Here is a 21,957-nt window from a genome sequence, read left to right on the forward strand (position 1 = left end):
GTAGTCTTAAATTTAGATCCCGAAGCTGCAATGGCAATAAAAAAAACTGTTGAGCTCATAGACAGTAAAAATTTGCAAAACAATTTAGCATTTATTTCGACTAATTTTGGATTTTTGGTTGATACTATTTCAAAATTAGAAACTTCTAAAATGCCATTAACGGAGAGCTTAGAAATAGCTGATAATGCCATAAAGCAATTATAACGGGTTCCTGGAGAAATTGGAGTTTTGACCAATTCAAAATTAAAAAATGTATTGGAAAAAAACACAGGTTTTAATACTGTAATGTCAATAAGAGACATACTATTAAACAAAACTCCAAATAACAATTATTCAGAAATTGAATACACTCCAAAAGAAATAATGTGTATGAAATATGCACCTGTCACATCCGTTGATGTGGAGAGGTCATTCAGCTGTTACAAAGCAATGTTAAGACCGAACCGCCGCCACTTTACATTTGAAAATTTCAAGCTATATGTTGTTTCTAACTGTTTCCCACATGAAGACTATGATGATTTAGAATAGATTTTTAATTTTTTTATATTTTTTAATTAATTATTTAATAATTCTATGTTATTTTCAATTTAAATATCTAAATATTATACATTTATAAATAAATATTTATTAAGTAATAAACAAATATATATTTAAATATTTTTAATTTTATACTAAATTATAATCCGTTCCGATTTATAACATTGTTATAATTAATTTGTTTATAACATTGAACGTTGCTTCGCTCCGCAGTTCCGTTCGCTTTGCTCACTTCACAAAACTCCCCTCGCTTGCTCCGCAAGCTCGTGTCGCACCCGCTTGGCTCCGCCGAGCGAATTCAAATTGAAAATATCCCCCGACTTGCTATGCAACACCACCTCAAGTAGGTCACAGGGTACATACTACATAACTACATACGTATCAAAAAAAAAAAAGGTATACCGAATACGTAAGTACAGAAAAATAACAAAAATGGTCCTCCACGCGTCATTATAGTAGTGTTGCGCGCATCCGTATAAACGTAAAATCGAAAACTTTGGAAGGCCATAACTTCGAAACTAAACGAGAGCAGCAAATTTTGATTGTACCATCGTTCTTGACTCGATGAAATACATGAGTTTCTATAAAAAAAATTAAAAAAATCGCTTGGCCCCTAAACTAGATTTATGCCGGTATTTCAATCATATGTGTTAAGATAGATTAACTGATGGTTTTATAACAGTTAAAACAGCAAATGACTGGGTCTCGTTTTCTACATTTGTTCAAATGTTAATTGTAAATTGCATAAATATATTATATTTATTATTATATTGTTTAAATATATTAATTGTTAATTATAAATTTATACCCGTAGTGTTGTATTTGTATTTGTATATATATATATATATACAAATACACATAAAAAAAATGTTCAACGAGTAGATCAAACAAAAAGAATAGTTTATTTTGTACACAAGAAAAAATATATAATATTTATTGTATAATAAGTATATACATGCACACTCATACGTACATACATCATCGATACGATAATAATACGAATACTATAAATTATAATAATAATAAAAATAATTATAATAATATTTTTGCGTTTATATCATAATAATGCACTTATAGACGTACACTTCTGAACGGAGGGAAAAAAAACCGAATGTCTTATCAGTATTTTCCACTCTCAAAGGTACACGTAAGTGGTGTCTAGAAACAATTATACGGCACTATGATTTAATAATAATATACATATTATTTTACCGGCTCGCCTCTGACAATATAATATAATTATTATAAACACACAATTATATTATAATTATAATAAGCACTCGGATACGTGCAAGATGGTAGTACAAATTTTTCCGTGCACACATTTGTATATGTATACATAAATATTAATATGCACTTGTTCAGTTAATACTCACGATTTTCAGATACACCTCGTACCTGAATATCGCAACGATTATTTACATTACAGCTCCACCATATTCGTCTCAAACGGATATGAATTAAACCCGATATCAACCCTTAGTCTTCTACCCCCGACCGAATTTCGTTTTACGATAACGGTAGTACGGTACATACATTCATATAAAAATATGTATAGCGTTACGGCCACTAAATAATCCCTTTGCAATAGCAGTAGGCGTATTATGCGCTCGGTCGACGGACGTTTACATATTTTCATCCTGCCGCACGAGTGTACCAATTAATGATGAAAACATTTCGGATTTATCGGAGTTCGAAAATCCGAATTCTTGAAATTCGAAATCAGGATTTAATTTCAAATTTATATTTATTAGAACGCAGGAATCTGCGATATTGAACTCAAAATTCGGTCGTTTAAATCCGTAAATCCGAGAATTTGGATTTTGGATACCAAAACCCGCATTTTTATGATTGAAATTCGAAATCATTTTTCGAAAAAAAATGTAACGACTACCGTGGTGTCGCAGCGAAACTGAAATAATGATACAAGTGGCTAGAGAAACCCGTTGGAAATATCTTGACACGTATTTGTCCGAAGTTAGTAAAAAAAAAAAACCATCCCGATCACATGATAAAATATAACGTCTTCTGGAACGGTTTTCCCTTTTTGCATTGTATTTTTCCAGTTTTCGCATGGTAAATTTTTTGACTGTTAATTTCTTTATCTCAGTTGTTCAATGACGAAGAAGCTTTTCGATTCTATTTCGATTTTTGGTACAGAGTTTCAATGATTCGTACACGACTTTACCTTCATATACTTGCACCGACTATTTCATCATACAACAATAAATACAATAATAGTAATAATAATAATAATAATAATAATAATAAGAATAGGTAATAACATAATAATAATAATATTGTAATGTCGAAAATTTATAAACGTGTGTAGCGCCGAGGAAGAATATCTCGTGACGGACGTGAAGATCGTGACAAGAACATCGTATCACTGCATTATGGGTAGTGACGCAGATCGGGCGACGCAAGTTCAGTCCGAATCGCCGCACGAATCGCTCAGCGACAGGCCGGAATAACGGCGGCGGCGTTGTCGGCGACCGTCGGACGGCAGCAGCGAGCACGGCGGTGGCCGGCGGCCGGGCGCTACCGTTGCCGCGGCCGCGGTGGTGGCCGACGAGGAACACGTGTATGAGTAATATTTTCCGCGGTTGGTGGTCGGTGCTGTCACCGCGGTGGACGACGGCGAAGGCGTGTGGTCACCAGAGTCGGTGCTCAGTGACGTGGTGGAAAGCTCGTCCAGGAAGTCGAAGTTGGAGATGGCCTCACGCTCCTTGTCGCCAAACCGTACGAAGAAGTCGCTGCGGCCCACGATCGACTGACGCAGACCCGTGGTCGGGCACCGGAGCACGCCGAAACCGTCTCGGACTGCGGACGCTGTAAAACACACGAGTCATCTATCAGTAAATATACTACTTGTTAGTGTTGCCCACGCGGGTCCTGCAGGACCGGCCGGGAAAAATGTCCTGCTACGAGTACAACGTAGTAGCGAATGGGACCCGATCACCGGTTCATCTGCAGGACATCCGAAAGAAGGATTTCAGCCGGCGCACACTAGACTGTTAAAACAAACAAATCGACTACGACGAACCGCGACAAAGGTATACTGCATGAGGACGCTACGACGACCGGATCCCGGGAAAATCTATATTCCCTCTATAAGCATGAATAGATTTTCAACTAATGAATCTACAAACATCGATTAACGGCTATCGAAACTTAATGAAAAATAGAAAATTGGAAATGTTTTGAAATTTCAACTAATAGTGTTATAGTCATGTGGACTAATAAAGTTAAAAATGTCGTCGCAATGCGATTAGGCTTTTAAATTTTCGTCACGTTCGGCACGTTATCGCCAGTCAACAATCTGTTTGACTGCAGCACCGCGGTACAATGCTGGAGACGACGGGAAAAAATTATTCAAAGATACGAGTATATAGACCCGAAACGTGGACTTCAAAGCCCGCCGACAATCCGTTGTCGTATAATAACTGTCACCGAACATCATGGAAAATTTGCTATCGTACTTTTATCTTACACGTTATCGTTGTTTTTTAAACAACGCGCGTTTTTTTTTTTTTTTTACGCGTCGAAAGCGTTTTCATCAATGTACTTTTTAAACGCATGCCGTAGACAATGTGCCACGACCGCACTCCGACCACGAGAAGAATTCTTGTGGTGATAAAACTCGACAGAAACGCACGTGCACACATATGTACAGTGCATCATATAACATGATTGTTTTTCATTTTCACTCGTTCGTTTTAATGTACGTGGACGCAGCAAGTGGGAATGCACTGCGGGTATTATACAGGAACCCAGTGCATACTACGCTTGGTATTCCGATAACAGTTCTCTTAGTAGTGTTTCATAAAACGTGGTTTAGTTTTTTAAAATCTAAAATTTGAGTTTTGTCTCAGAAGTTATATTAAAATATTACTTATATTGAATTCTTTATTTGTAATTTTCACTTTTCAGTTTTCCATACAATTTCATACGTGGTATAACACCTTTTCAATATTGAGCTACTAAAGCGACAATGCGATATGAAAAACAGTGTAATTTAACAACTGGTGAACGATATCATCAATTAATAAAAGATTTTGTTAATTCTAAATCGAAAACCAAAAAAAAAAAAAAGCGTTACGTGACTATTGGTTACTTAAAAAAATATGATGTTTTGGTCGCTTATAACATTAGTAAACTAATTTATCTTGTTCATTTATAAAATTTATCTTTTCATAATAGTGAAATACTTCTAATAATATATATATATTTTTTCTCAACAATAACCAAATTTAAAATAAATAATAAAATTAAATAAAAGCAACTAAAATCTTTGTACTTACATAAATTTGAGATTATTAATTTTTATATTCTGCATATATATTGCATATATTCTGTAAAAGTATTTCCCAATAAATATATTTTTGTACTAATAAAATTAATTATCTTTGGTATAGTTGTTCAATACCATTATTAAAAAAATTAACGGATATTCTTATTCTACACATTGCCAATATTTGGTTCGTAATTTTACAAAATAACTATGAAATGTATGTAAAAATATAAAATTTATATTTTTACATAATATTAATCGTTTCGAGTTATTTTATTTATAATTTATTTATAATTAGTTATTTTAAATTAAAGTAAATTTGTAGTATATAAAAACAAAATTATTTATGTCTCGTATTAAATGGTGTTTTAATTAGTATATGATGCAATGCTATATCTATATTTAAAAGTATATAGAGATTTTTCAATAAAAATAAAATTAAAAATTGAAAGATACCAAAGCTTTTCAAAATAATAATTAATTTGTAAATTGAAATATTCCATTATACGACCACGGGCATAAAACTGTAATCGCTTGATAATTATTGAATGACGTTCGTTTAATTCTACGCAGTTAATCTCCATAAAGCTTTCTAATTTGACCGGATTTTGCAAAGTCTAGATTTTTAAAACGTTTTATTATTCAAATTTCAATAAAAAGCATAAATATTGTTGACGGGCCTAGCGCACCCTTTTATATTCTCGGCCTTAGGGGATGAGTCCCTTGGGTCTCAGACACCAACGCCAAGTAATATAAATGGTTCTAAGAGAATATTTCGACATTTAAAATTATAATACAGAATCGGCAAGATATATAAAATATTTTATCGCGATATAAAAACCAAATTCGATAACATTCCTATCGAGGGAAATATAAAACGCTATAATTCATATTTGGCGAAGCTTTTTTTTTTATCATTTTCAGTGGTTCTGGATACACTAGACCAAGGATGGCAAATAGGATTTTTAACGTGCCAATCTATGACATAATTAAAAAAAAAAAAAAAAAATTAGCCGTGTCAAAATTATTTTTATTAATATATAAAAATATAAATGAAAAAATAATAATTATAATATAGAAAGTTATGTAAAAATAGAAATAATGAAAAAAAAAAAAATATTAAATTATTATTGTTGTTTATTAGAATAAAAATTCTAGTTGAAGTGAATACACACTTCTAGTAATTTAGTGTCCCACTATATTACAACATATAAATTATTATTTTTTAATAATAAATATAAGATAACAATACGTGGTTGTGAAATATATATTATTAGTATGTGCAATTTATAATTCAATTTATTGTATTTTACTTAAAAATCTATAAATATATATGGACAAGTAAAAGTTTTTCGAGTGCCATTTTAAATCTCATGCGTCCCACCCTTGGTACGTGTACCACTTATTTGCCACCCTTGCACTAGACCTAACTCAATAAATAATACGGTAATGTTTACAACGATCGTAATACAGCAAAATAACTTATCCTGTTTTTATTGTATTGTACTTAACTGTTAGTGTGACCATCATAACCGCGGTTATTCATAGACCACAGCGTTGGGAGATTGGATGAAAATCCGACGAATTATCAGTATTTTAAAAACAATTTCACATTTTACCTGCAATAAACGCGAATTGAAAATGTGCGGCAAATACAGTATTTTTTTTTCTCTATTGTGGTTAAATATTAGGTAAAACAACGTTTTTGAATACAAGAAAAAAATTTAAATAAATTCATTGTCTGCTAAAGTTTTTCATCGACATATGCCTGTATGCTTTATGGACGCCAGGCAGACATGCCTTACCGGTGTACCTGTGACTGAGACGTTCAAACGCACATTAGACCGAGGAAATAGCGTTTTCGTTTAACTGGTTTTGGAGAAGTTTTCCCGTTTTGAACAGGAAAATTGAACAATTTTTTTTTTTTAAAGTTCCTCATGCTGATACTATCCGACTCCGATTTAAACGCGATTCCTTACTCGCGCGAACTAATTTTTACGCGAATTATTGCGCTGGTCCGTCGTTTATCGTCGCGTGCGCGTTCCCCGCCCGGACACCGAATGTGTTTACCTTTTTTCTGTCTGCGCACCCGGTGCAACCTGTGCAGACGGTTGTACGACTCTTGATTGGTCGCGTCCGGTCCAACTCCCGCAATGGCCTCAGCGGCCGCGGAAGTCCGTCTGCCCTCGGCCAACTGTCCGCGCTCGTCGTCGCTACTGTCGTCGGTCATGTCATCCATGCCGGCCCCGACGCTGTCGCTGCCGCGGCCGCAGCCCACGCCACTGGCGCCACTGCTGCCGCTGCTGCAACTGCTGGTGTCATCGTCGCCCGCCGACGCAGCCGTGCTGCTCGACGAACTCCTGCTGGACGCCAACATCACGTCCAACAGGTTGGCTCTCTCCTGCGAACGGTAAACGCCGTTTCAGTAACAAAAGATAAGGATACTAGGACGAATGTAAGTCTTTACACTTATAAGTTTATTGGATTTGAAAAAATATGAAAAAACATTAAGAAAGCGCATAGTTGGTTTTGACGGGCCGTATAAGAGCGAGCGAAGACAATCGACTATCGGGTAACCGAATATTTTCGTTTTGAATTTTGAGCGAAGCAATGGAAAACGTAATGTTCGAATCATTAGGAGTATGTGTTTTTTATTTATTGAGTCCATCTTGACGATTTCGACCAGAACGATAGTACCGATTGCTATCTATTGCTATCTAAATGTTAGCGAATCGAAACCAATGGTGTATCGATTCCAAATCCAAAAGAAAAATTTTATGCCTCATCCGACATCTATACTTCAGACTACAGAAATGTATAGAGATGCTTAGTTATCCTTAAAAGTCGTGTACATGTTAGTCGTCTCGTCCCAGCATGCTCGAACCTCGGCCACGACACTGAACCGTTGCTACGATCTCCGACATTGATATAAGATGGTAATATCGTTCTACGAGTACAATTTTTACGCTCTTTGTGACACGTTTACACCGCGTACGGACGGTCACACGTGTAATAAGAATAATCATAAAAGATGAAAAATAAAAGGTTTTTTTTTTTTTTGACGACCACGTTATATTTTACGTACACTTTAATATTTATCATCGCAACGTCGGTCGTTAAATCTCTAATAAGAACGTCACCAGCCGAATGAAAAAAAAAAATAAATGATAAAAATATCGAACCTACAGAACGCATAGTTGTGCATACTATATTATCCGAACCGAGATCATTCGTCGTTTCTAAACTATTACGCGTGTTACATTGTTATTGTAATCGGTTTAAGCTTTGTACGCCGTCCAAGAAATACCACGTGGGAATGTATACACATGTATATGTATATAATTATTTTACACTAGACAGAATCGAGGTCAATGCGAAATCACTTTATAGCGTACACGGACGATACGATTTAATATAAGATATGCATACGTGTTATTTGTGCACTATATAAATAGTATCGAATTGAAGTCGGCGGTGTTCCGATAGTTAAAATACCTATACATGTATGTACGATTTGTAACGTTGTCAGTATACGCGAGGGATGAACACCGATATGCGTGAAACGTGTCGTAAATCCAATTACGCTCGGAATCGCAGAGGATTCGAAAAGAAAAGAAAATCACAGCGGTACACTTTACGATACCGTCGTTATTGTCGGCGAGTACGGGCGTAGGGACCATTTGTTATAATACAATTGTACCACACGCGTAACTAGAGACCGTCAAAAATCGATCATATCCCTAACCTGATAAATCGTATTTTTGGTTCGCCCGAGAACTGCGCACCGAGTTATACCGGTTCGTGTACAGTGCCGTCGGTAGGTCTTCGCGAAAAGTACGGTCTCGCGTCGTGATATCGTAAAAAATGTAATGATCTGTGCCGAAATTCCGTCGATCGACGACTCGAGTCGTGGCATAAGTAAAAGACAGAAGCTTTTAAGCGTTTCCATTTGCGCATGCACGTGTTTGCCGGATGGAACCTGAGGAATATAAAAACGCACCGGAAAGTACACGGCGCAACAACGGAACAACTACAGCGTAGTTAAGCCGCTCGCGAGAGTTGTCGACAATTGTTTTTTCCCAAGTGAAACGATAAGTCGTGCGCGTGAAATGGTTAACGACTACAGTTATAACGATTGCGTGACAGGCACTGCGGTCGACTACTTCTCGGGGGAAAAAACTATCTTTGTTCTTTATGCCTTCGAACCAAGTGCCCAGACGTTATATTATTATTATATGAGAAATAACGGGCCAGAAGAGAATCGCTACAACACACAGCGAGACAATGAAGAGTTGAAAAATAAAATTAACTAATTCCGTTTGACGATTGCAGTAACATAAAAACTATGTGATAATTAAGTATTGTAATTATTTAAGAAATGATTTTCGAATCATAAACAATTGATATTCAAATCGAATGATTACATGTTCAATGCTTTAAATATGCAAAACATATGTATACGTCGATATATTTTGAAGGTTGGCACATTAGTCTTTTAAGAATTCGACAATATCCGCACATTGACCATTTATGAATAGAAAGTAAAAGCAATGAACGGTCATTATATTATTTGAGAGGTCATAGAAACAGTTTGGATTTATTCGACGCGTAAAACAGTACATGCCGGAACCGGTTGCTGACGTAAAATTTGTCGACAAGCTTTGAATAATATTTCGGTAGTATTACGGATGCGGCAGGGAATAACAAAATGTTTAGATTCAACGGTTCGGTGTCATTGATATCGATTTAAAAAGTTAAAGGTTGAAAATGCTTTACGATTGTTTATTGTTTTTATTAGCGCGCCGAAAACGTTAAGCTTAATCCGGTTACCTTTGGATCGGCAAAGTCGATGTCGCGTTCGACGTGCACCCAACCGGTGGGACAGCAACAAGCATCGTCCAGGTCGGTTTGGAGGGCGGAAGATGACGATGAAGCGGACAACGAATGGTGCGGCGGGACCACGGCTGAGGATACGCTGTCACCGTGGACACCACTGTTGTCGTCACCGTACGGGTCGTCGGTCGCGACGGGATCGCTGGCCATGCGGTTTAGCTGGTCGATCAGGTCCCTGGACGACGTGGCCGTCCAGGTGACCATGACCGCGGTGTCGGCCGTGCAGACACTACTCGAACCGCAACCAGCACCCGGCGAGAGGGACGACGACGACGACGGCGGCTGCGGTGACGTGGATTTGGCCGACCAGCGTTCGTCCTCCTCCGGCACGGTCCGTAGCAGAGTGGACCGGGGCGTGGACGTGGCCGTGTGCGTGGCCGGAGAACGCGCGCGATCCGCATAACCGTCCTCCGGCAAGCACTCGATCTCCACGTCGCTTCCGTACAGACCACTATCCTTGGAGTTGAGCAGGTTGTCGCTGTAACTGTTGCTGTAGTCGCACGTCTGCTGCGGTTGCTGTTGCGAAGGCGGCGGTGGCGGAGGAGGTGGCGAAGGCGACGGCGGCGATAGTGAGCACGGTGCAACGTCATCGGCACTGGCGGCAGCATCGTCGCCAACGTAGCCGGCGGCCGTGGGGGACGCCGGTTGCGCGGTCGGCTCCCGTTTGTCCTCGGCCTGCCTGGACAGACAGTACTTCTGCTGTTCCGCGATAAAGTCCAACACGCTCTGCAATGCCTGTTCCCGGTCCTGTTGCGCCTCGGCCGCCGGTGGCCACCGGTGATCGCAGCCGCCGCCGGTCACGCTCCTCGAGGACGTGGACGCTAGGCTCTTGGAGCTCTCGAACTTCACCAGCCGGTAAAAGTCGCGCGTGAAGTCGGTTCCAACAATCGGTCCGGGCGGCGGCAGCAGTTCGATGCTGTCCGAGCAGCTTACCGACGACCGTTTGGACGGCGGCGTCTCGGCGGCTGCGTACTCGTCCACGCTCGACCACGAGTCACCGCCCGGCGAACCGGACGCGTACAGCGGCTGCTGTTGGTGCTGGAACGGTTGGTGGTGGTGCTGGAGCAGGTGGTGCTGATGCTGGTGCTGGACGTGGTGTTGGTTATGTGGCGATGGGTTTTGACCACCGTGCTGTGAGGTGTCCGGTCTATGTTGATGGTGCTGGAGGTGGTGGTGTTGATGGTGGAGTTGGTGGTGGTGGCGATAATGGTTCCACGCCATGTCTCTGGTCGAGCCCATTTCCTCGTCGCAGCCGGTCGCTGACGAGGTCACGTCGTCCTCCTCGATGCACGGTAGCGACTGCTGTTTGCCGTCTGTCGACGCGGCCGACGCGGATGACATCCTCTTCCAGCTCGAGCCCGCGTCCTCCATGGTCCAGTCCTCCAGCTCGGACGCGTCGTACTCCATCCGCTGCTGTATGGCCGTCCGGGTCTCGTCCAGCCGCAGCCAGTGCTGCACGTAGTCCATATCCCAAAGCTCACCACCGCTGTACCAGGACGTCCTGTCCTCATCCTCGCCGCAGCAGCCACCACCGCCGCCAGCCGCACTCGTGGCCCCCGTGGCCGCGGTCAGCTTCAGAAACAGGTGTGAATCCGAGTAGCTACGCATGATGTGCTGCACCGGCACCGAGGACAAGCAATGCAGTGGCGGGTAGCTGTGTCGTGGGTTGATGAAGCTGAACGACAGGCTGAGCGGCATGAATATCACGTCCGTGTCCTTGCTGTTCGACACCCTGCAAAAAACGTTCATATGTATAATTCTACGTGCATTTTACGGTGAAAAACGTGGTAAATGTTAACTAACTGTCTGAGTCGGGCAATCGTGTTCATTTTTAGTTATTTCTTTAATAATACTAACAATTTTTAATATAACGAGTGATCGCCATTCATCAATGTACCTATGCGTTTTTAATATTTTCTCAATTACGATATATGAAATTCAATTAGAATTTAACAATTACCGTTAAACCTAGTGATAATTATATTTCAATCATATGGATGAGACCAACTGGAAAGAGACGGTTACCACCTGTGACGGAAGAATATCGAGGAAGCACTGAGGAATCAAAGAGTATAACCTAATGTGGTATCCGTCACATGATACAGTATGATTTCCTACAATATCGTTTTAATATATATAATCAGAACCATGATAGATAACCATATAATTAACACGTATACGTTTTCATTTTGTTATTTATAATCATTTAGAAACTTCTTGTTTTTGATAAATATATTTTTTAATGTTTATTTTTAAATGCGCATCAATAAATATAATTTCATTTTTTTAATACTGTAAAAAGTTTAAGCGCAGATAAGTATTGTTATAATTATTTATAAAAAACCACGGTGAATGTATTCTGTATTCAAATATTTATGCTTATAGTATAACGGTTTAATCTGTTTGTTCAAAATGGATTGTTCGACATAAAAATTGGTCGGTAATAAATTAATTTTAAACACTAATTATTATTATTAATACCGAATGTATTCGGCAGCGTCTTATTATGTCATGGTGATCGTCTTCTCGGTTTCCAAAATGTCTCTTATGTATGGTACTCATCATATACGACAAGCTGAAAACGGATTTGACTAGTCGTTATACCCCCATAAAGCTTTTTCGTTTCCGGTTCAGTGACACACGAAAATGTTACTGTGTATTATTATACTTATTATAATTAATATTTTTGTCGACCAATATAGAAGCTAAAGAGGAGAGAGAGTCACGTTTGGAAAAATCTCGTTGTTTTCTTACGTCGAGTATTTGATTAATGACGAAAATAATTATATAACATTACCTAATGCACTCAAATGTGTTTTTATTCCATCATTAATAATATCACCTTAAACGGTTCGTAAATGACTCGGCTAACCGTTTTTCGGTTTAATAACGAGAAATATATTAATTGGATTACGCGTTTCTAATTTCGCCAACACGGCATTAAATCGAAATCGCTAATTACTATGCGCATTGCGTATTTAATTACCACGATAATTAGAGATTTTCTTGTAAGTACGATATTCAAGACCCCCGTATAATATCTGACTCGGAGACGGTTATCTTATATCGCAGTAATTGCGAATTATTATATTAAATTCAACGTTTATCGGAGAGGTTTATTTTTTACATACCATCAAATCTAATGATGACGAAAACCTAGTTATTGTTTATTTCTTTGCATTCTACATACTAAAACAGTCAGAAAAAACAAAATCTAAACTAGAATAAATAATCAGGATTTTAATCTGTGTATTTAGTGAATACACCTTGTACGTAAAATCTACTTTAATATATGAGAATCTTGTTTCATTTTCACGATAAACTGTAGCTCCACGAATAGTTCAAATGCTTGTAACGAACATATTATTAAATGTGTAAAAAAAAAAAATCAAACATTTAGAGAGCAAGGGTTTTCTGATCAAAAAACTTATATTATACATATATTTGTACCTGGAACATGGCGAAGATTCTATGAGAGCGTTCGATTCGTTCTCGTTGGCCTCCTTCACGTCTTCCAATCCTTTGGCAGATGGTGGTTCGGTACAGGTTCCCTGTACGTCGCTGGACATGGTTGAGTACCCTTCGTCTCGGTTACCACTCTCGGGCGTCTCGTCTCCCAGCACTCGATCGCTTTTCGTTGACTCTTCGGCTGCGCAGTAAAATAAACAGAACACATAAACATTAATCTTTGTATTTAAATCAATGTCAGATAGCGTGAATTGATAAAACTATAATAATAATATTAGACTGGATTATTAATATGAATAGACAATTTTTTGTCTCTGTATCTCTATTTCTCTCTCTTTCCCTAAAATGTCACTACGAGCGACAAGAACTTTACTAACTACATCCGTTACTATATAGAACGTTTTCAAAACAATAATTACCGTCGTGCGAACAACATATTTCCAAATTTAACGATTGTGGTCTGTGGTATGAGACTGCCGTCTGCCAACCGTCATTTTTTAGTCTTTTCGATCCTTTGGTTAGATCGCAACTTGCCGGTCGCTCGATGGCCATTTTCTAAGTGAAAAAATATGTTTATAAAAATTATTATTAATGGTTTATACCAAAACGCAACAACTATTTTCGTATTGAGAAACTACTCGTAATTTCATCGTACGCGTAGCAAAAATGTTATCGTCCTGTATTGTTCAGATTTACGTATTTGTTTTTAAATAAGAATGGTAACGCAGATCCTTTTTGATAGTAAAAATATAATATAAAATATAATCTATCTAAATTATAATTGTATTACTCTGCATATGTATTAAGTAAAACTTTATGATGCACTTATGTACATATATATATATATTATTATGAACAATAATAATATGAACACTGCTTTACGCAAAATTAATTTGCGAAAAATACATTTGTGTAACAAAAAAATCACGAAATAATTTGATATTTTTCATAAAAATTAACTGTGTACTTAAGTCGGTTGAAAATCAGTATCGCACTATCATATAGATAGCGAAAAAAAATCAAGGAATAAAATTAAAACCATCGATTAGTGCAGAGTACAAGTTGCGATAATTCAGGTATACTCACCATAGACGGTGATCGGTGAATATCGAACATTACCGATCTACTCTCAGCCACTGGCATCGTAGTAGGCGAATAGTTTATTTTCTGACCCAAACGCTGCACCAGAAGCGTGGACAACGTGCAGTTTCCGGTCTCGAGTTCTTTGACCCGGTGTTGGAGTGAAGATATCTCTTCCCGTAAATTCTAAAAAAATCAAAAGAAAATATATGTTATTAGTACTTGTACCAGAAAAAATAATAGATGTAACTGTAAGGCCATAGACGCAACTAAGGGGGGGGGCTTGGGAGGGCTTAGCCCACCCAGTTTTGTCCGTAGCCCATTCAGTTTCACTACAGAATAAAACATCAACTCTTGGTTTTTCTAAAACTGTAATTTTTGGTGTAATTACGACATTTGAAACTCTATGACCTGAAGATGAATTTAAGAAAATATGGGAATAAATAAAAATATTTGCTGAAAAAAATGACATGTGGTTACAAACTCCATTAACTGGTGTATATATTTTGTGATTTTGATAATTTGTTTTATGTTTTTTAACCTAAATAATACATACAAAATATAGGATCAAAGCATCGCAGAAGAGAATCAATTAACCTTCATGACTATGTATTAACAAATACCATGGTGGCAGAAAATGATTCATATTCGTCATAAGCAAATTATGTAGAAAATTATTGGAAAACTTTTACATATTTTTTTATTATGGACAGTGTTATTTTCAAACTTAAATATAGGTTTTCGGATGAAAGCTTGGCTATGGCCAGTTCAGTTGTAGGTCATTTTGTAAATTAGATACTTCAATGAAGTTTGTTGATTATTATAAGGTAATTTGGTAATATGTATATAAATAAATTTTAATCGTATAAGAGATTAATGGTAACTAATTAATAAATTAATTATAATAATTATAACTGTAGGAATTACTACATATTTCAAAAAGTAGCTTAGAAGCAGAAATTAGAGTAGCACTTAACCTTTAAATAGTAAAAAAAAAAAGATTTCAATATAAATGATGTCAAAGAAGTCGAAAAACAAATATTTCTAAACCTTTCTAAACTTTTACAAGTGACTTTATCTATTCTTATAAATTTAGACATCTGTGAAAGGTCGTTTACTCAAAACATTGGCTTTGATCTTCTATGGCCCATGATCGATTTACAAATTTATCTATTTTAAATATAAAGAGAGATGTAACCAACAAATTAGACGAAAATGAAATTGTAAATAAGTTTGCTAAAATAAATAGAAAAATATTGTTAATTTAACTAAGCTTTATAATAAAAATTTAATAGCTATGAACTGTATATTTCATTGATTATAAATGTATATCCTTCTTATTAGTGTTTATTTAGGTATCTAGTCTGTAAGTAGTAAGTGACTAGGTAAGTGACAACATTTTTCTTCGAAATAAACTATTAACGACTATAGGTAAGGTCGTAAGGACTTCTAATTCATATAAATATAAATATTAGTGTTGATAATCAATATTGGGGGTGTGGGGACGAAGCCCCCACGGGTTGCTGGTATCATTAAAATTCAGCCCACCCAGAAATTGAACTCTAGTTGCGCCTATGAGTAAGGCTATTACATATCTATGTATTAAAGGAAATTTTCATCGACTGTACGAGGATTTATGATGTATGAAAGATAAGCATAAAAATAGACATAATTGGGGTCTTAGAATGAGATTCAAGTGGATACGAAAAATAATTATTGCATCTGATTGGTATTTGATATAAAAATTATTTGATTTATAATCAATTGATAAATCATATTCGTCTAATGTTTCAAGAAGAAAATATAAAATTTTCAGCTTTATTATGGGTTAGTGTTATCACATCTACATCGTTTTGTCTTTAGAATTTTTCCTCACTGTTAATCTACAAGAAACAAATAAAAGTGTGATAAATAAAATGATAGATTATTTTGAATTAATTCAATAATTTCCAATATTAAAATACAACTATCTACACTGACAATAATATTTTATAGTGTTAAAAACATTTAGAATAAATAGTTTTTTGTGTAACAATTACAATAGGGAAGTAAAAAGAGCGAGAAAATCAGTCGTCCATTTAAAAGTTTTAACAGAAGATGGCGCCTCGTAATCACACGCGATAATCTACGAAACACGTGACATCACTTGAAACGTAAGTCAGCTGTTCCCTTGAATAGGTTATTTAGAAAAATGCAATGCATGTACTCATATATTTTTGTACTTTTGAAACTCGTTATCCCGAAATAGAGGTAAATTCAATCAAATTCTATTTTATTGGTTATTGATAGGTGAATATATTTTGTGTTACTGTTTACAAGAGGGCATATAAAATAACGGTTTGATAATGATACAATACAACAAAAAAATGTGAGTGTATAAAATATCCATGTACCCGTACAGTAATTAATTGAAAAATAATCGGTTATTAATTTATTTAATTTCGGTTATCTAGCCACCATTCTTCCGTGCATATACCTGCAGATAACATGTTGATACTTGCTTTCTAAGCATTAAGCTTTAACGTGTGAAAATATGTAACCAAACGACCCAACTGCCGTACTATTACTTGTTAGTAGCATTTTTACACGTTAAAATATTTTATGCATTTTAAACAGTTTATGTGGAGGCAGCGCTACGAAGAAGAAGATATATTTGAAAAAATGTTGAAGCATATTGCGGAATTTCGGCAGGTTTAATTTGTAAAATAAAATGTACTATGCAATAACATATTCTAGTATACATAAATATATTTGTATATTAAATATCCTATTCAACCACCAAATAATAAAAAATAAGCCGGTGTATGCCCAGAAATATGATAACTTTAATGGCTGCTAAATTACCGAAAATATCCAAATAATCAACGGAGTTCTTCGAAATTAAACTGAATTTCTAACTTAACCCGTATGTATTATTAATACCTATCTATAAATAGAAATATAATTAAAATTGTTATTCATTTTCTTAAATTAATTTTTTCTTCGGTCAACCATGTCGCCGTACTACTCTGTACAAGTGAAAATAGACGTGTCCGAACGTTTTAGTTAAAATTAAATAATATTTTTGATATTTAACTAATTTTTACGTCACGGTTTTTCGTTATATCATTACAGTGCGCTTTGAATATAATGCTGTCTTTTTTTTTTCCTTCCGACGATTTTTGAATGATAAATTTCAGTTTCGTTTTAATTTTTATAGCTGTACATTACATAATGTGTGCACATATTTTACGACGTTCAAGTTCTGCGTCTTAAATAACTTGCACCGCGTAATAAAACAATAACCTTTTCTCAGACCTTTACCTGAATCAAGGGTGAGAAGAATCAATGTCTCGTTAAGTATAAATGGTTTCATCTATCGGTTAACAGGGACTGTTTGGTCGACGAAAAGTAAACGATAACGTTGTTAAAGTTATTTACGCGCATTACTGTTCGCAGGCAGCACCTGGGGAGCGGTGGAAAGTCGAAGAAATCGGAAATAGAACGTCAGTAACGGGGAAAAATACTCAATGAGTTCCGAACCAAGTGCACAGAAATAATTCTATCACGTCTCGGATGTAACCTTATAATATTCATACCATCTTGGTGTACAATCGAACCGGATAAAATAAGTGTATATTAAAAACTAAAAACAAGGTAGCACGGCGTACGTAAGAACTACATATAAGAAATAGTAATAACATGTCTGTTTCTAATGTAAAAAATAATTAAGACCAACGGTTGTTATCGTACTAAATATTATTGTAGGAGCAAAAGTTGGAAAACGTTTTGTTAAATATGGGTGTGATTTTTATTATTTTAAACGAGGCTGGAAAACATTTTTATAAGAAGATGTATTTTTTAATTAACATAAAAAAAAAACTTGCTAAGCCGATATCCTTACTGTCACCGTCTCGGCAACATTTACCTTTAATATAAATCGCGGAGGAACAGTTGGTCGCACATGCACACATACTCGTATATGTTTATTTGTTTTAGTTTATTTTTGTATTAATCGTACGCTGTGAATTATATAATATGTAGATATGAAGTATAGAAATGATATTGTGATGTTTATGAAGGATCGATAGACATGGAGGGAAAATATGAGATACTTGATGCTTGATGATAATATTACAATGTACCCTAGTTTATTATATAATAGGAAACTTAAAACGTATGCTGTATGCTGATTTTGTTGGGGGGGGGGGTGGCATTGCGGTAGAAATCTTATAATTAAAATAAACAAAATTCTATACGTTTCAGTATTACTTTTAGTACTTCAAAAGTGAAATACGAGTTGTTAATCAGTTTGAAAAACTCTGTTAGGTACAACGCAAAATACATGCAGGCTATGAGTTCTCATTTTGAGTACATTTTTTCGATTTAGTTTTAATATTTATTGAAAATTACATTTGCATTAGTCCGAAAATAAAAACTTTACAGATTATTAAGTTTATAATTAGTAACATATTCAGAATTTTTAAACGAGAAAGGTTTTTTTGGGTAAGTTCGGTAAGAGAGGATTTGAGAGTTATTTATCCCCGTCTCCCACCAAGCTTATAAATGTATTTCCATAATTTTGAAATAATTTTAATAATTTTTATTAAAAATTTAATTTATAATATCATAATAATAAATTAACAGTGGTTAGTTTCGGTAGCATAACCGCGATATGACAAGGTATAAAAACTATTGTTATTATAAAATCATGGTGTTAGACGAGAATCGCTATAATATTCATGATAATCACAAAAAAGATAGTGATAATCACGTTAAACGTAATACGTTTATGTACCAATGACAAACATCGGTTAATAAATGTAATAACTAAATTTTAGTTACTATCAAAGTTTAAAAATACTTAAATACCAAATTCTAGTATACTTATATGGTACACACATATAAACACGACCCGTTAGAGAATGCTATAGCCCTTTTAGTCCCAACCATTGATTATGCTTATAATTATAGTATACCGTCATAGATTTGTTCCGAATACCACGTTATAACGTGGTAAAATTCATCGAACAGCATATTATGTAAAGATTGAAAATCAATAGGTTATTACGGCTTTTCGGTAAATGTCTGTTGTGACGGATATGCCATTAGCTTTACAGCGGATAATTGGTCATTTTGATAATAATTACTACCGGTCTCTACTTCCGAGTGATTGTGAACAACGTTACAATCCGAATAATCGAATACGATAATGTAAACGTGCATTATAGTTCGTATTGGCAATTTCCAAAACAAAATTAATCACACAACTCTCCTACTAGTCAATAGCCCACCGAGGCCCTCTACTTCCAATTGTGTTGCAATATTTTTCTTTTCATTTTTCAAATAATAACCATCATGCAATGTGCAATATTTTTAAATCAAAACTATAACACGGTCTACACAGTATAGCAGTTTGATCTATTGTGACAAATTAGTTACTTTTTTTTAAAAAACGATATAGACTCATTTTTGACAACGGGTTAATAAAGTGTAGTAATACCTTTTGCGACAAGACCGCTTTGACCACCTGTTTGGCCACGTCGTCCAGACACTTCTCGTACTGTTTGCGTTGCTGTTCACCCTCGCGTTCGATACGACTCTTCTCGTGCTCCAATATCCGAAGCCGTTCGACCAACGCTTTTTGTACTTGGCTGATACCCTTAAAATGAACAACAAAACACACAGTTTAGCAAACTCAAATAGCTGGTGTAAATAATGTATTTGTTTATAGAATGCTGCAGTGGCGGCCCGTCAGTGTTTATCGGGTTAGTCACGAGGGAAAACATTTTGAAGTTCTATTTTTCCCGACCAAAGGGCGCAACTCTTGTTGATTTTACGTTTATGTATTCTTTTTTTCTATATATTACTATGATTTTGTTTGTCTTCGCTATTAGTATCTATTCGTATACTGTTTGTCATAGTTGATCGACTAAATTACCATCCCTTCACAATAAATATCGAAAACAAAATATATTTTTTTTCTATTTAAAAATAACCACCCTATTTTAGTAATCACTTTTTAAATAAATAAGAGAACGATCCCAGATGAATTTATACCTCGACGTATGTATAAATAACAATTTTATCGTGAACATTTGTTAGTAATAAGCTTATCATATTCATACTACGCAATGAAAACGTGGGAAGCCTATGATGAATATTATATAGATACAGGTCAACTCGGATTACTTTTGCTCTCCCAGGAGTTCAAATTATCGATATCTTATATTGATTGTGTTACAATACATTGATGAGAATTGAATATTATCGATGTGTATGAAACGTTTGGTCGGTTGAAAGGTTGTTGAAACAAATCAATACGGTATACGATGATATTATTTTCTCAGATGTCTGTGTCCGGAGTGAATGCTCCGTTATAAACTGAACGGATTACATAAAGGTTGACGGACAAACATGACTACTTGCAATGAAAATGAATGTGCTTCAATTTTCGTTTTATTTTACGACCATTGCACATATCACGCGGGCTGTATTTGGGTGACCGCGGTCATCGTCAAAGTCCCTCGGAAATATCTCGTGATATTTTTTCGGTCGATAAACTCGAAAAATCACAATAGTTCATATTATTATTTCTCTGAACTGTTTCTGTTGCTCTCTACTGACACTGGGCCGCCACCGAAGCTGGTATTTCAAAGAATAAACTTCGATATTATTAACAGTGGATAAGTAGTATTAGGGTACGGGAGATCATATTACTAAAAGCCTTATCGCTTGTATATCGTTACCGTGGCCTCGAGTGTGTTGATCTGTTTCTTCAACGTTTCGTTTTCGATTTTGAGTTTGGTGATCGCGTTCTGCAGCTGCAGTATTTGGTTCTGAAACGAAAACAAAACGAACAATTAGCGACCGCGTTATCGATACGGACGCACCCGGCGCGCGTGCATGCACGTATCGTGTGCTAACACCGTTGATTAGCATAATAATGCGAAATCGCATACGCAGGGGTGTTATCCCCGAGGCGAATGCGGCGTTAACGATTGGATTTCGTGGCACGCGTTTAAGATGGTCGGACTGACACACGCACGTGAAATAAACATAATAATTACACAAAATATAATACAATTACACCAGCGGCGGATCCAGAATTTTCTTTTGAGGGGGAGGGGGTTTGAAAAATGTTTTCCCTTGGGATATTTTTTATAACATTGCAGTCAGTGATTGACAATGAATTAAGATAATAGTAATTAAATATAATACATTCATTTAAATCTAAGACTAATCATTTCTTGTATGAATAAAAATACAAATTATATACTTTCCCTCATACTTTAAAAAAAAAAAAAAAATATTTTTCTTAGTTCATAAAATTATTGATTTTTAATATACATTTTTCCTGATTTGGAGGAGGATTTAACCCTTCCCCCTCCGTGGATCCGCCACTGAATCATACGATTATTGTGTTGCACGCGCGTTCACTCGCAGCATCAGCTATGGTTGACGGGCATGCGCGTCTGCGGATAGACGCTCCCGTGTGCACGCGGTGAAATACGACTGCGGAAGATTTATAGTCACCTGGCGGCGACCCGTCGTCTCCCGGACGATTCGCGGAGAGTAAAAAGTCGGAGCCGTTGGAAAAACATCATTAATCTTGTAAGCCGCGAGGCTCCCCGGCCGAATAAATAAATAAATTGATACGCGCGCGCGTGTTACCTCCCCGACATTTTTCTCTCTCGGTGTCTTAA

At 36.2% G+C, this 21,957-nt stretch overlaps 1 protein-coding gene across 3 annotated transcripts in view; it reads right to left on the minus strand.

The window, feature by feature from the left end:
• Positions 1-1,471: 1,471 nt before the first annotated feature.
• The window catches only part of LOC112686802, a 252,933-nt gene continuing 232,447 nt past the window's right edge, over positions 1,472-21,957 (minus strand). For 2 of the 3 annotated variants that reach the window (XM_025559240.1, XM_025559241.1), the window contains exons 4-11: positions 21,001-21,090; positions 19,755-19,913; positions 14,279-14,458; positions 13,612-13,747; positions 13,175-13,373; positions 9,662-11,456; positions 6,902-7,232; positions 1,474-3,369 (exon numbers count right to left, since the gene is read on the minus strand). In XM_025559240.1, coding sequence (XP_025415025.1) covers positions 2,966-3,369; positions 6,902-7,232; positions 9,662-11,456; positions 13,175-13,373; positions 13,612-13,747; positions 14,279-14,458; positions 19,755-19,913; positions 21,001-21,090 — 3,294 coding nt within the window. In that variant the 3' untranslated portion in view covers positions 1,474-2,965. Of the gene's footprint in view, positions 3,370-6,901; positions 7,233-9,661; positions 11,457-13,174; positions 13,374-13,611; positions 13,748-14,278; positions 14,459-19,754; positions 19,914-21,000; positions 21,091-21,957 lie in introns of all 3 variants that reach the window. The other variant, XM_025559239.1, reaches the window with a different exon arrangement.

Source organism: Sipha flava, unplaced genomic scaffold (assembly GCF_003268045.1).
Source record: "Sipha flava isolate LNK unplaced genomic scaffold, YSA_version1 324_pilon_pilon, whole genome shotgun sequence".
Classification (NCBI taxonomy): domain Eukaryota; kingdom Metazoa; phylum Arthropoda; class Insecta; order Hemiptera; family Aphididae; genus Sipha; species Sipha flava.